At 34.4% G+C, this 16,598-nt stretch overlaps 2 protein-coding genes and 1 pseudogene across 2 annotated transcripts; 2 read left to right on the forward strand and 1 right to left on the reverse strand.

Annotated features, from left to right (window-relative positions):
- Positions 1-16,598, reverse strand: part of LOC120079874 — a 74,748-nt pseudogene that overhangs the window by 47,000 nt on the left and 11,150 nt on the right.
- Positions 2,874-5,810, forward strand: LOC120079871 (CASP-like protein 4A1). The gene is made up of 3 exons (XM_039034322.1): positions 2,874-3,699; positions 3,862-3,997; positions 5,429-5,810. The coding sequence occupies exons 1-3, from the start codon at positions 3,023-3,025 to the stop codon at positions 5,615-5,617; spliced, it is 1,002 nt and encodes a 333-aa protein (XP_038890250.1). The 5' UTR covers positions 2,874-3,022; the 3' UTR covers positions 5,618-5,810.
- On the forward strand, positions 7,607-9,685 carry LOC120079873 (2-methylene-furan-3-one reductase-like). The gene is made up of 4 exons (XM_039034323.1): positions 7,607-7,930; positions 8,404-8,727; positions 8,885-9,044; positions 9,136-9,685. The coding sequence occupies exons 1-4, from the start codon at positions 7,721-7,723 to the stop codon at positions 9,402-9,404; spliced, it is 963 nt and encodes a 320-aa protein (XP_038890251.1). The 5' UTR covers positions 7,607-7,720; the 3' UTR covers positions 9,405-9,685.

Raw genomic sequence — 16,598 nt, forward strand, 5'->3', positions numbered from 1 at the left:
ACAAAAAAGATCATGCTCGATTGGAGGCTGCTTGAATTAGGGGTCACGGTGGAGTTTTGAATCCCCATATTCAACGACGAGGAGTTTTGAGCTTAAGACTTGAAAGAATCTGGCATAAGCCAACAGTATGGAAAAGGAAATCTTGCTAAGGCAGTATTGCTAACCACAAAGAAGAGGGTTTCCTGAGATAAAAAGAAAAACATTATTAATAAAATAATAATAATAATAATAATAATAATAATAATAATAATAAGGGAGAATCTTGCTCGAAATCCTCTCGCTGGTGTCGCTCTCTCCCAAAATCTCGCTTGAAATGCTCTTGCTGATCTCGCTCTTTCCCACGATCTCGCTCTTTCAATGTCGCTCTCTCCCAAAATCTCGCTCTCTCCTAAAATCTCGCTCTCTCCCACGATCTCGCTCTCTCCAGTGTCGTTATCTCCCACAATCTCGTTCTCTCCAGTGTCGCTCTCTCCTACAATCTCGTTCTCTCCAGTGTTGCTCTCTCCTAAAATCTCGCTCTCTCCACTCTCTCTCTCTCTCACTTTCTCGCTCAAAATCTCGCTCTCTCCAACAAACTTCACGTGGTAATTGCAAGCACTGCAAACAGAAGATTATGAAAGGAGAGGAACTTATGAACTTAGTCACCGCCTTGGTGCTTTCAGAGACAACATGTTTGGCCAATTCTTGAAGATATCGTTGATGAAGCTGTTCATGATACCCATGGCCTTACTGGAAATACCAATGTCTGGATAAACTTGTTTCAGCACCTTGAAGATGTAGATCCTACGTTTCTACACTCTTCTTCGTCCTCTTCTTCTTCTTGTCTCCGGCAGCAGAGTATCATTCCTTCTTCGGCTGTTAAACGAATCGAATTCGATTCTCAAATTACGTTCCTGGTGAAGTTGGTAGGGTATCACCATGAAGTTGGTAGGGTATCACTGGTGAGGCTTGGTATCGCTGGTAATGGCCTGATCTCGCTGGTAATGGTTTGGTATCACTGGTAATGGCCTGATCTCGCTGATAATGGCTTGATATCGCTGGTAATGGCCTGATTTCGCTATTAATGGCTTGGTATCTTTGGTAATGGCTTGATCTCGCTAGTAATGGTTTGGTATCGCTGGTAATGGCCTGATCTCACTACTAATGGCTTGGTATCGCTGGTAATGGCCTGATCTCACTGGTAATGATTTGGTATCACTAGTAATGGCCTGATATTGCTGGTAATGGTCTGATCTCGTTAGTAAGGCTGTCTTCCAATACTTTGGCTCTCTAAAATCTCTTCCATTTAAGTTCAAATTCATATTCCATTCAAATTGAAATTAAAATCAACTGTTATTCCAAATCTCAGTCTAAAGCCTCTAATCCAAATTTTTTCAAGCCAGACAAATCGAGTGAGATAAATGTCAAATACGTCCCAAATTAAAATTTGGCCATATCCCAAATTTTATCAATATTTGAATGGTTAACCTTGATATTGAGTTATGAATAAAATGCCGAGTCAAAATTTGGCAATATTCCAAATTTTATCTCAAATTTAAATCAACCTTAGTTTCTATACTCATTTCCAAGTAAAATTGAGCATATCCCAAATTTCTATCTCAAACCAAAATTGATCAAGATTCAATTTCACCCCAAATTCTATTCCCAATTCAAATTAAAATAAATTAAATTTGCAATAAAGTGGAACATAAATCCCACTTTAGTTGAAATTAAAGTTTACTTAGCGAAAGTGTGTCAAACGAACAAGATTTCAAATCAAAATTTTGAGCTAAATTCTCATATTTTGATCATAATGATGCACCAAATTAAAGGAGTAAAAAATCATACTTTGATCTCAAATTACATTTTTTTTTTCGAGATTCATCCACCTATATACGTGCATAAATCTCGAAAAGGGGCATTTGTGGAATGAAAAATTTTGGACCAATCACAAGTCACCACGTCGTTTGCTAAATTAACGACTAATTTCTAAATCATTGACTTTGGGTCCAATTAGAAGTTAACACATGTCCTAAATTGAATGGAAGACAAGTTTCGATGATGTCATGCGGATGAATCAGATGAGATTAAATTGATCCAATTTGATATTACTATTTGAGCTTAAAGTCCAAACTACAAAAAAATTGAATTGGACCCAAATTCCAGATCAGTCCAAAACCAACTAATTGGGCCCAAGGGTCAGGCCCATGGACCAACCAAGCCCACGAAGCCCACCTGAGAACTTTATAAATAGAGAGTAGCATTTTCTACACTCAGAAGACCCAAGACCCAAGAGAGAATTCACTAACAAGCAGAGGACTCCCAAGACTCACTCCGGATCAAATATTAGAGATCGAACCATATCACATCAAATCAACTCCAACACCAACTCAAGTTCAACTCCTCGAAACACGTTTTTCCAGAAACCTCGTGTGAACAATAATAGCTGACAACTATGATTTTAGAAAAATCAATAGTGTACGGTAAATTTAACTTAAATTTGAAAAAGTAGGTTTGAGAGTTTAGTATATAAATACAAAAACATCTTATTTTAGATATAATAACTAAAATAGATTTATAATTTTTTTTTCTAATTTTTTGTTATTTAAAAATTTAAATAATTATTTAGTATGATAAATTTGTTTGTTGTAGATTAATTTTTAAATATCAAGAAAAATATTTATAAAAAATCAATATATTAGAATTGATACATAAAAAATAGAAAATAGATTTGATAGTGAAAAATATATAAATATATAAAACAACTCTTTTCTTTAGAAAAATTCTACATGATTCATTCTCATAAAGGAGAAATTAATGTGTTTTTTTAAATATGATCTTAATAGATTTGATTTAAATCTCTTTCGCAAGTTTGTGAGTTTTATGTAAATATTCTATAAAATTAGGGTAATATTTAATTTCCTTGCTTTTGAATTTATTTATTTACTTTTTTTTTATAAAAAATAGCCATTTCTTTTAGACAAAATTACAAAAACCAAACATCTAGCTTCCAGTTAGAGAGTCACTCACCAGTACAGCTTCCATGGCAGCATCAAGCTCTGAAGCAGAAATGAAAAAGGAAGAACAAGCAAAAACCATGGAAGAAGAAGAAGAAGAACAACAACAACAACAACAACAACAAAAACATCACCATAACCAATCAGAAGAAAACGAAAACGATGACGAATCCCATCCTCCTCTCTCTGCTCGCTCTTCACCTCCCCATTCCCTCTCCAGCAGCAAAGATCCCTCGCCGCCGCTCCATTCTCCGTCCATCTCCTCGGATTTTTCCGATCATACTTGTCACACTCATGGAAACTCCTCCATCGACGACGCTCTTTCCATTACACGACTTGAGGACTTGCCACCGTCGGCTAATCCTCCGTCTCCCAGACCCGTGGCCGCCAACCGCGCGCAGCCGACGGAGCCGATTGTAGTGACCAAGGTGGATGCTGAAATACAGGGAGTACGGAAAGTGGAAGAGGTAAGTGATAGTGATGGTGATGTAGAGAGTGGCGATGGCGGTAAGGTTGGGCGAGGACGGAAGCTGATGGCGAGTTTGTCGATGAAGAAAATGAAGAGGGAGGAATCGAGGAAGAAAATCTTGCTAGGGTTTAGAATTTGTGGATTCGCCTTCTGTTTGGTTTCGTTTTCGGTTATGGCTTCTGATAAGAATCAGGGCTGGGCTTTGGATTCCTTCTATCGCTACAAGGAATTCAGGTTCGTTCAATGACATCACTTCCCCCTAAACTTCAATTGAATTGGCTATCGTTTGATTCTTTCGATTGCTCATGTTATAATCTCTCTGTTAGTTCCTGTTAGTATTCAATCAAAATTCTTCTTTTGGAGTTGATTCAATTGGGAATTTCATCAAATTTGCAGGTATTGTATGGCAGTGAACATTATTGGATTTGTTTACTCTGCACTTCAATCCTATGATCTTGTATATTTTCTCTCCACTGGGAAACACATGATCCGTAATCACTTCAAGCAATACTTCGATTTCTTCATTGATCAGGCAAGTTTCTGTTTGGCTTGACATTGGGTTCCTGAATTTCAATCTCTTAATTATTAATTCTGTCATAATCTCAGTACCTAACCCAAGCACATCACACTGAGCACATATTGGATGGCCAAGATTAGGCCAATAGTTTAGTCCAGAATTCAGATGATATTATTGTGTATCGATTATGATAGCTTATAGGACCCACAGAAGATAAAAAGGTAAAGCATAATGTTCAATATCCACTAGATAGATGGTTCTCTTACTGTATTCCTTCACTGAAATTTTTGCCATTCATCATGAAGCTTTTTCTTACCTTTTTTGTACCGAAGATTCTGTAAGCTATTTCGCATTCAATATACTACCGGTTTCTTTGATACCCAAATGTCATAGGGTCAGGTTGTCCTTTGAGATTAGTCGAGGTATACATAAATTACCTTGGTAAAAAAAAAAAAAAAAAAAAAACTACAAGCTCTTCTGATCTACCTTAAATCCTCTAAATTAGTATATCAATAACACAGTAGTAGTTGGAAAAACTTGGATTGGTTTGGTTGAGTAACTTTCCTTTTATTCTTTCCTTTTCATTTGCCTTAGCTTTTGGGGCATCCTTTTTGTTACCTTTTCTCTCGTAATGCTGCCTTTCCCTCGCGTCTTTCTTACTTTTCCTTTTTATTCTTAAAGTTTATAAGGAAACTGGCTTTATTTTGCACCAAAGAATCATATAGAAGTTATCACTTGGTTGTAAAAAATTTAAAAAGAACATCTGGTCACAACTAACATAAGCTACTTAAAAGCCTTTAAGCACAACCACAAACCTTGCATACTATTTTCTTTAAAGATGAATTCACACTTCTAAACTTGTAATTTAAGGAATTTTCTGTCAAAGTGAGTATAGCTCAACTAGCATATTGATGTGTTAGTGACTAGAGGTCTGTGGTTTGAACTCTCCACCCTTATCATATACTAAAAAGAATAAAAAAGGAATTTTCCTTTGAAGTTAAAAAATCGTTGCAATTAAATCTTACACGTACACTTAATATAAGTGGTTGAGCTTAATAGTCATTGATTTGAAAAATTCAATAGTGCAAGTGCAAAACTAATTTAAGAATGATTTAAGGTTTGGAATTTATGTGTAACAATCTTGAACCTTGTAGTTAGAGGTAGGCTGCACAGTTTTCCAAGTTGCAATGATATGGAGTCGGGATGACTGAGTTTAAGTGCAATTGATTTCACAAGTTTGAGAGGGTATAATTGCTTAAACTGACAAAAGCCAAGATACAATTGTAATAACTCTTAGGCAAACCCTGAACTTTATGGATAAAACTGAGTCATGATGCAAACATTCAATTGCATATATATGAAGTTATTAGTACATTTCATTAGTGTTTGAACTTGGCTACATTTGGTGATAAGCTTGAAGAATTAAGCAGTGTTCTTCTGTTGCAGATAATAGCATATCTTCTTCTATCAGCTTCGTCTTCGGCTGCGACCCGAATTGATGATTGGCAATCCAATTGGGGAAAGGACAAGTTTCCAGATATGGCTACTGCTTCTTTGGGATTGTCCATTGTTGCATTTGTTGCTTTTGCCTTGAGTTGTATAATCTCCGGTTATACTCTCTGTAAATCTGCTTAGATAACATTTCTGGACTTATCATTGGCAAACTATTCAATGATGATAGCAACAAACAAACCGATGCTGGTGAGCATAATATAGAAGAAGATTTATTTCAACACTCTGCTGTGAATTAGGTATGCTTCACTTGAAAATATATTTGGGTGTTTACTTTTAATTCTTTGTAAATAGGATGAAGAACACTTGTTCTGCACTTTACATCCCAGTCTGAAATCTGAATCTTTACAAGTTGAAGGGAAAGAATGGATAGGCAAAAGTTGGATAAAGTTATAATATGTTATTATACATTGCGAAAATGGAGAAAACACCGACTCAATTTTTCATGATAGAACAGGTATCTAAAACAAGACCAAGTCCATAAACAATTTAAAGCTATTAAAAGACAACTGAAATCATTGCTTCGGTCAAGGATGGTGGGCTTAACCTCTTACAACAAAAGGCCCAAAATAAAGTCTTTCACATTACAAGAGTATAAAATCCTTTATAAAATATTCATCAAGTCACAGCATGAAAATGAAACTACAAATAGATGATTTGTGAAAGCGAACTTAGCTTAAACTTAGCTTAATGTTAATTAGTAAGTTCTTTATTGAGATTGAAAGTTCATTCTTTTATATTGAAATTGTTGTACTAAAAGGAAATTAGACGGGTCTCCTATCTTGTTGTCTCTTGAATTTGCTTCCAATTTTGATCGGGTATTATTGTATTTTGCCTTGATATCCTTGTTGATATTAGTTTGATCAATACTTGAGTGCATTTTAAGATGCACTCATCTCTATGTATCCCACTCTCAATACACAAAAAAAAAAAAAATATTTTAAGAAAGATGTAAGAAGAATTTGTCACGTGGCAAATTATGATTGGATAATTTGGTAGGATGCACGTAAATGAGTGTTACTTATGGTTGAACCTAGATATTTTTCTTTTCGTTTGCAATGATGGATCTACTTAGAACTATTGGATCAAAGTTTTCTCTTAGCTGCTGGTTAGAGATGTCCACTGGGTGGGATCATGGATGGCTTCCCCATCCCCGCTCCCCATTTCATTTTCCCTTCCTGTGAAATTTTCACAAAGAATGGGGTGGGGATTCCCCATGGAAAATTCAAGAGGATCATATTCACAGGGAGTTTTTTCTATTTAATTTTTTAAAAAAGAAAAAAATCAATTAACTTAAATCAATATTATGGAAAAATTTTAATCAAATAGTTAAATTTTTTGCTAACTTTTATATATATAGTTTCACATGGACAATTAGAAATTACTCAAATTTTCTAATAGAAGAAAATAATTACTTATCAAATTATTCATATATAATATAAATTTAGAATTCAAATATATCTATTTTTATACATTAATTCAAACATATTTACTATCAGTAAAATTTAAAATTAAAATAAATATTTATATTTAAATAATAAATAACATAACATTAAATTATTATAATAAATATAAGAAAAGAGACTAACGCAGTGGGGACGCGAGACAGGGGTGAAGATGGAGAGGCCGCGTAGGGAAGTGTCAAAGTGTACAGTAAAGGTGGTGATGTCATTGATGATATCACACCATCTTATGAATTCAATTTAATTTTAACTTGGGATCCATAAATAAATTAGGTATTTTTTCAGTTTAGTTGAATGGCTTAATTAATGGAATTATGTGTAGCAAAAATACGTATGCATGTATGTTAAAGTGCCTTTTATCAACTAAACTATCTTCGGTCTTCGAATCAACCCAAATATAAAATGGATATATTTCTTGAACAAGACGAAAATATCCAATTTTTTTAATAATACAATCAGATTCCATAAATGGGAAGATATTTTCTTAAATAGTACCACGTGTAACTCGATTTAGAATAACGTTAAAATAGCTTTAGCCTTATTTGTGAACAAAATTATGGGTAATAAAATCATGAAATTGAAAATGATTGAAATGGGGTCCCAAATAGATCACCATTCATCTCCTCGAGATTTCACATTATCTTATAAATCCTGAGGTAAGGATATTCAATTCAATTAACCAGTGAAGTTTTCGAGTCAAAATCCAAAAGCTTCGGTCGAATCTCTCGCTTTCAATTTGGGATTTGTTCTTCTTTGTTCATCCATGGCTGCCCTTTCTGTTCCGACCCACATGAAGGCTTGGGTTTACCATGAATTCGGCAACACTGCCGATGTTCTTAAACTGGATTCCAATTACCCAGTTCCGCGAATCAATGAAAATCAGTTGCTCATCAAGGTTGTTGCTGCATCTTTAAACCCCATTGATTACAAGAGAATTCATGGAGCTTTGAAAGCCTTCGACTATTCCCCTCCGGTCAGCTCTCTCTCTCTCTCTCTGTTTCATTGAATTTTACTTGGGAATTATTGTTTTGATCTTAACTTTTCTGGGTCTGTTTTTGATTTTGCATAGATGAAGTGAAACCATCAGTTCTGGGTTTTAGGTCATTCTCCATGAGTATTGGAAAATAGGAGTTTCTTTTATGATAAAGCTGCTCTTGAAGGAATTCATCTAACACTTTGATTTAAACAGATTCCACATACATAAGTGAGAATATCTTGGTATATAATGAATGATAACATTTTCAAGATTTTGGACCCAAACTAAAGCTTAAACAGGTGTAAAAGAAAATACCAATTAAATCTAAACTATTTCACAGATGCAAAATCAGGGGGGCTTTTTGAGATGATTTTGTTTGTGTAGTTGCTAATTATCTCATGACATTTCGGGGATGATTGGCTTCCTGACCTTTTCTTGGTTTCTTTCTTTAATTGATTTGTTCTTAACAGTATGTACCTGGCTATGATGTTGCTGGTGTGGTGGTGAAGGTGGGAAGTGAGGTGAAAAAATTCAAGGTAGGAGATGAAGTTTATGGAGATATAAACCATAAAGCCCTTGATAAGCCAAAAAATGTTGGCACTTTGGCAGAGTACACTGCCACAGAAGAGAGAGTTTTGGCACTGAAGCCTAAGAATCTGAGTTTCTTAGAGGCTGCTAGCCTTCCTCTTGCCATGGAAACTGCCTATGAAGGTCTTGAACGGGCCGGGTTATCCGCTGGAAAATCGATTATTGTTTTGGGAGGTGCCGGGGGAGTTGGAGCTTATGTTATACAGGTAAACAATGGCTGTGCAACTACATTCATTATTTAGAAGTTGGATCAGTTGTTCTTGTTGACATTCATATTGAAGTACAAAAGTTGTGTGATAAGTTTTGTTTCTTTGCATTATTGGCTAATGTGATCTTGGTATTTGTTTTTTCTGTATGAGGCAGCTTGCAAAGCATGTGTTTGGTGCATCAAAAGTAGTTGCTACAGCAAGCACATCGAAACAGGATCTCTTGAGAAGCTTGGGAGCTGATCAGCCTATTGATTACACAAAGGAAAACTTTGAAGACCTTGATGAAAAATTTGATATAGTCTACGACGCAGTTGGTAAGAAAATGTATCATTTTCTTCATATTTCTGCATCTGAAGTGTAAATGTGAAAATGTTCACAAGTGATGTTTTGTTTTTAAAACTGCAGGTCAGCCTGATAAAGCCGTTAAGGCATTGAAAGAAGGCGGGAATCTTGTTAGCATCGCCACACCCGTTCCAGGGTTCCCAGATGCTTTCTTCCTTCTCACTTCAGATGCTGTCATGTTGGAGAAACTAAATCCTTATCTGGAAAGTGGGAAGGTGAAACCGATCATCGACTCAAAATCTCCGTTCCCTTTCTCCGACACTCTCGATGCATTTGCGTATCTTGAAACCTCCAGAGCTACTGGAAAAATTGTGATTTATCCAATCCCTTAAGAGGCAAGTTGTTGATAATTAGTAGTTTTGTGCCACATGTACTGGAAAATCCCTTGTGTTTGGAAAAATAAGTTGTGCAAAATCATTTGCACACTATGTTTCTTTCTTTTTCCTCCTGTGTCCACTGCCTCTGTTTTGATAATGTACATTATTGTGGTATTGCTTATTGCTTTGAAGATTGAAAGAAAGAGAGATCTTTTTGTCATTTCATCAACAGATATGATACCACAATTTAATGCAAGAATGAAAGTGTTGATGAAGTATCCTTTTTATTTTGTAAACTATAGTTGGAATCTCGAACCATTGATTTTTGAAATTATATCTATCAAACTATCGAAAAAACAATACTACGTAGAATTTAAAGAAATCATTACTATATGGGAAGATAAAAGTATATAGATGAGTGATTGAGACCACATCATGTTTTTTTTTTTTACTCATTCTTCTCAATTATTGATCTGGCAGGTTAGGAATACTAGATTTCAAATGACCCAATGATCTCATAAACTCATATCAACTCCATGTAACCCGTTTGGTTTGAATTGGATCAAGTTTTGAGCCTAATTTTTATTTGACTTGTAAATAACAAAATGTTATATTTTTATCATTAAATTTTGAGTTTAATTTTTATTTAATCATTGATTTTAAGATTTTATATTTTTATCTTTAAATGTTTGCTAGTGCTCACTTCTAATAATCTAGGCTCATTTCTAATAATCTATGCTCATTTTTTATTACTTAATGTAAAAGAATTAAATTAATCAAAATTGAATTAGTTAAATAAATTAATTTTCACTACTTTTTCATAAAATTAATTAAAAATATTCACATCATAGTTAATTTAAATTAGTTAAGTGAAAGTTAATACTAAAGGGGTGTTTGGCTCATCGATATGAATTGAGTTGAGTTGGTATGATATACCAACTCAATGTTTGGCCTATCAAATTTAAATGTTGGTGGAGTTGAGTTGGAATACTTTACTAACTCACCCCAACTCACCACATCTCTTCATTTTTCTAATTTTTCCAATGGCTTCATCCATCGACCATTGTCCGCGACTATCGCTGTCACACTCGAAGAACCAATTTCGGGTTCTGACAACCACCTCTGATGACAACCTCGATAACCAACTTCAAACTTCGACAATCACCTTCGATGACAATCCTGACGACCAACTCTGACAACCACCTTAGGGCAACCAATTTTGACAACTAATTTCGGGTTCTGGAAACCACCTTTGTGACAACTTTGATTACCCAACTCCGACGACCACCTTCAAGCGACCAACTCCAACGACTAATTTCAGGCTCTGACAACTACTTACGACAACAAATTCTGATAACCAACTTTGACAACCACCTTCGTAGGCTCTGATAACTACCTCCAACTACAAACTCCGACAAAAAGCACCTTTGATGATCAACTTTGATGACCACCTTCGAGTGAGCAACTCTAACGACCAACTCCGAGCTTCGACAACCACTTTTGATGATAAACTCCGACAACCAACTTGAATATCACCTTCATGTGACCAACTTCGGGCTCCAACAACCACCTACAACTACAAACGCTGACAAAAACATCTTCGATGATCAACTTCGACGACCACCTTAGCGCTACCAACTCCGGGCTCTGAAAACCACCTCCACGACAAACTTCAATGACCATCTCCAATTCCACCTTCATGGAACCAACTTTAGGCTCCAACAACCACCTCCATCTATAAGCTCTAGCGAAAATCATCTTCAAAAATCAACTCCGACAACACTTCCGACTATTATAAGACTGATGACTTTTAAAATATGTTGTAGAGTTGATTATATAAATAATAGTATTTTGTCTACAATAAATGTAATATTTATACGTAGAAATTTTTAAAATATATTTTTATTTAATTGAATTCACATATTAAATGATTGTTAAGAATATTTGAAAATTTATGTATGTAGTTGAAAAGTATGTACCATATAACAAAAAACCCATAAAATGAAGATTTTTTCTAGAACATTTTCTAGCAAGAACTAGTGTAAAATGAAGATTTTTTCTATGATGATTTTCCAAATTTGGAGAAATTGAAAGTGAAATTGTTGAAGAAATATGGTGACATTCAATTGGTTGCTAAGATGATGGGATTCAATTAAAAAGAATTCATAATAGAGTAAAAATATAAAGTAATAAGAAGAAGAAGAAAAAGAAGAAAATGAAGAAAATGACGATTTAGTTCATGGAGAAAAATTAGGAATCAAAAGTTTTGATTTCACTTTGATTTCTCATTTCTTTTAACCATCTTTGTGCAAGAAATATAATGAATTAATAGTTGTTCATTACCCAAAAAGAAGGAAAGAAAGGAAGAAAAGAAGAAATGCTTTCAAAATTAAAAGAAAAAAAATTATAATCGATATTTAATTCAAACAAAGATGGATAGGATTATTAAACTAAAAAGTTTTGAAAAAAAAATAGTAATAATAAAAACAATTTATTTAGGTCTCATTCGATAACCATTTGATTTTTTATTTTTGTTTTTGAAAATTAATCCTATAGACACTAATTTTCTCTCCAAATTTCTTCATTTATTATCTACTTTTTACCCATGGTTTAAAAGATCAAGTCAAATTTTGAGAACTAAAAAAAGTAGCTTTTAAAAACTTGTTTTTGTTTTTGGAATTTGGCTAAGAATTTAACTATTGTACTTAAAGATGCAAATCATTGTAAAAGTTGGGGGAAAATAAGCTTAAATTTCAAAAGCCAAAAACAAAAAAACAAAATAGTTACCAAAGAAGGCCAGATACCCAGACATATGAACCCAACTCTGCATCCAAAATACTAACATATAAATTCAGACCAAATAACACCGCACCCCCAAATATATGAACTCAGATTTATAAATTTTAGTCATTCTATCTCAATTCAGGGCTTCAAAACACCCCTAAAGGCTTAAAGCCAAAATTACAAGAATTTAAATAGGGCTAACAAGAAGAATGAAAAATTCTAACTTTTTGTTTGTAAAAATAGCAAATCAACGTTTCATTTGTAAAAATGAAAAAACGTATTAAAAATAAAAAACAAACGAATTTATAAAAATCTAAACTATCCCCAACCGTACAAATGAAATTATAATTGACTTATTAAGAAATATTTGTAATTAAAACAAACATCATGAGACACTATCGGTTGGCCATGCTCTAAGCACCGCATCGACCTCTTATCCAACCAAGTTGCCGCTATTTTTCTCTCTGAAACCGGCTTTTCCACAACAAAGCGCGACACCTCCAACTTGAGTTTTATCTTCATCCTTTCCTTTGTTGGGCGTGGCTCCCCCTCCTTCCACCAATACTTCACCATTAGCTTCGACTTCAGCTCCTTCTCCACCGACTTCATTTATTGCTCCTTCAGAGCCACTAATGATCACTCTAGTTCCATCTTCTTCTATCTCAACTCCTTCGACACATGCTCCGTCACCAATCTCAACTCCTAATAAGAACTAGTGCAAAATGAAGTTTTGTTCTATGATGATTCTCCAAATTTGGAGGAATTGAAAGTGAAATTGTTGAAGAGATATGGTGGCATTCCATTGGTTGCTAAGATGATGGCAGAGATTCAATTAAAAAGAATTCATAACAGAGTAAAAATATAGAGTAACGAGAAGAAGAAGAAAAAGAAGAAAATAACGATTTAGTTCATGGAGAAAAATTAGGAATAAAAAGTTTTGATTTCTCTTTGGTTTCTCATTTCTTTTAACCATATTTCTTCAAGAAATATAATGAGCTAATAGTTGTTCATTACTCAAAAAGAAAGAAAGAAAGGAAGAAAGGAAGAAATGCTTTAAAAGTTAAAAGAAAAAAATTGTAATCGATGTTTTATTCAAACAAAGATGGATTATTGAACTAAAAAGTTTTGAAACAAAAATAGTAATAATAAAAACAAATTATTTAGGTCTCATTTGATAACCATTTGATTTTTTATTTTTGTTTTTGAAAATTAAGCCTATAGACACTAATTCCCTCTCCAAATTTCTTCGTTTATTATTTTTACCATAGGTTTAAAAGACCAAGTCAAATTTTAAGAACTAAAAAAAAGTAGCTTTTAAAAACTTGTTTTTGTTTTTGGAATTTGGCTAAGAATTTAACCATTGTACTCAAAGATGCAAATCATTGTAAAAGTTGGGAGAAAATAAGCTTAAATTTCAAAAGTCAAAATCAAAAAACGAAATAGTTATCAAAGGAGGCCAGATACCCCAGACATATGAACCCAACTCTACATCCAAAATACTGACATATGAATTCAGACTAAATAATACTACACCCCCAAATATATGAACTCCAGAGTTATATAATTTTCAGACATTCTATCTCAATTCAGGGTTTCAAACCACCCCTAAAGGCTTAAAGTGAAAATTACGAGAATTTAAATAGGACTAACAAGAAGAATGACAAATTCTAACTTTTCGTTTGTAAAAATAGCAAATCAACATTTCATTTGTAAAAATAACAAAAGGTATTAAAAATAGAAAATAAATAAATTTATAAAAGTCTAAACTATCTGTTGGGATATTTCAGGAACGCGTTTTGTTTTGTTTTATTTTCATCATTTAAGGATGGATGGGTTTGAACATGAAATCATGCGTTAGACATAACTGATGCGTTTACTCCCATGCGTCTGAGGTCATGCGTCGGAATGATGATGCGTTAATCTTAGCATACAATGACCACGTTCCTATCATAAGTTTTCTTACGCTTGCGCCAAGTATAACACAAACGCAAGTTTCTCGGGTAATCTGAGGTTGAACACGAGGACTTGTCACTCAATAATATTTGTGAAGTGATGAGTTCGAGGCGATGAATAAAAATAAAGCGAAGAAGGTTTAAATGTTTTACACATTACTCCTACTCCTAACTAAACAAATTGAGCAATAGAAGACTTTCAATGAGAATAAGTAGAAACACAACAACCAATAATGCATAGTAATGTTTACTATCTTAAATCGTCCGAGAAATCCCAGCTCATTGCACTAACGCATCACACCTCTTATTGGTCAGCCGCATGACTATATCTCTATAATGTATGGTTGCGTCAAGCATAAGATTGTATCTATCTCTAGGAACAATATGAACATTGCTTAGTGCGTTCCATCCTTACCTTCTCAAGCAGTTGGAAGTGACTACTTAACTTATAGACAAGCAATGCAGCATCCCATAGACAGGCGTTGCCACAGCCTTTCACCAAGCAAAGAGGATTAACTCACTATACTCGCACAACGCACACCTCTCGGTGGGTTACTACATGCGTCCTATCTCTAGGCCACACGATTAAGCATGCGATTGACTTTGATAAATAAATGCTGAAGATAAACTATGATAAAGATACAGATGATGAAGAAGACGACAATGAAGGAATGAAGATTTGCATTGATCACAAAATATCTTAATATCTCAAGCTAAAATGTAATACAATACAGAGATTAGAAGGAAGATGAAGGACTCTGCGTCAAGGCTGCCGGTGGTACCATGATTGAATGGTGGAGATGTCTCTCTCGAGCTCTATCTCCGGCGAATGCTCTGATCGTCACTCGGTCTGGGTTGTGGAGATGAAGAATTCTCACTGGAAATCTCTTTCAGGCTCTCATCTGTGATCACAAACTTCTGCCTTGAGATAGAAGCTCGGATGTCTTAAAATGAAGGTCTCAAGGGCTATTTATAGAGTTTGGACGCCGATAACTGTAATGATGAAGATATGGCTCACTGCTGCTTTTATCGCGGTATGGGCATTGTCACATCGCTTTATCTTGTTGATACTCCCAAGGTATGCGTCCGAGCTGAATTCAGCTGAAGTTATCAATGCGTTCTACCCATCTTGCGATCTTCTATTATGGTTATCAATCCATGGCCGAATTCTCTATTTGTTCACCACTTTCTCCATGCGTTAGACGTATGTGTTTACCGCAACTTCCATGCATTAGACGCATGTAATTGTCGTCCGCATTGTCTTTGCGATAGACTGGCTTCAGCGCATGCATTTGTCTGTGATTGTTAGCTTCAAACGCATGCGTTTGATTCCTACGATAGCTACAAATATAGACACTTTGGCATGGAATAACACATAATATTAGGTCAGTGAGGATTTAGGTGCTAATCGACGCAAAACTGAAATTTTCACAAATTCTAAGTATTCTATCCCTAACCGTACAAATGAAATCGTAATTGACTTATTAAGAAATATTCGTAATTACACTGTAATTAAAACAAACATCTAGAGACACTATCGGTTGGCCATGCTCTGAGCATCGTACCGACCTCTTCTCCTACCAAGTTACCACTATTTTCCTTTCTGAAATCGACTTCTCCACCAACAATGCGCGACACCTCTAACTTGAATTTTATCTTCATCCTTTCCTCCGTCGGGCGTGGCTCCCTCTCCTTCCATCAATACTTCGCCATCAGCTTCGACTTCAACTCATTCTCCACTGACTTCATTTATTGCTCCTTCAGAGCCACTAATGATCACTCTAGTTTCGCTTTCTTCTATCTCAACTCCTTCGACACATGATCTGTTACCGAGCTCAACTCCTAACAATGGTGTTGTCGTGAATAAAATCAACAAATCTGAATCTATCGTCGTAGCCATAATTTCCTCCACCCTACTACTTTAAATACAATTGGTTTGTTTCACTCTTCACTCTAAAATTTTCAAACTAATTAAAAAATCAAAATGCAAAAACAAAAAATCAGTTGAAGAAAGATTAAAAAAATAAAAAATAAATAAAATGATATGGAAAAAAATGGTTTAATTTTGATATTTGAAAAAAAAAATAACAATATGATTTGATAATTTTAAGTAGATGAGATAATTTAGGAAAAAAATAAAGATGAATGATTTGCAAAGGAAAAATAGTTAAACTCTAATTTGGATGAGGGTTCTTGTAGTCTCTTTGGGAAGTTTTTGGCGATGCTACGTAAGTTATAAATACACAACTACGTCTAACAAATAGACTAAACTTAAAAACAAATACATTACAATTGAAAATCAATTAACTAAACCATCTAAATCGCTTTTGTACTCACCCAAAATTATGTAACAATACTTTTTCTTATTCTAGACCAAAAATATTAGTTGAGAAAGTAAGGGTTGGACTGATAAAAAATTTATCTAAATAATTGCATTCATGAAGAAAGAAATCGATTTAGATTGGAGTATGAA

This window comes from Benincasa hispida, chromosome 6 (assembly GCF_009727055.1).
Source record: "Benincasa hispida cultivar B227 chromosome 6, ASM972705v1, whole genome shotgun sequence".
NCBI classification, from domain to species: domain Eukaryota; kingdom Viridiplantae; phylum Streptophyta; class Magnoliopsida; order Cucurbitales; family Cucurbitaceae; genus Benincasa; species Benincasa hispida.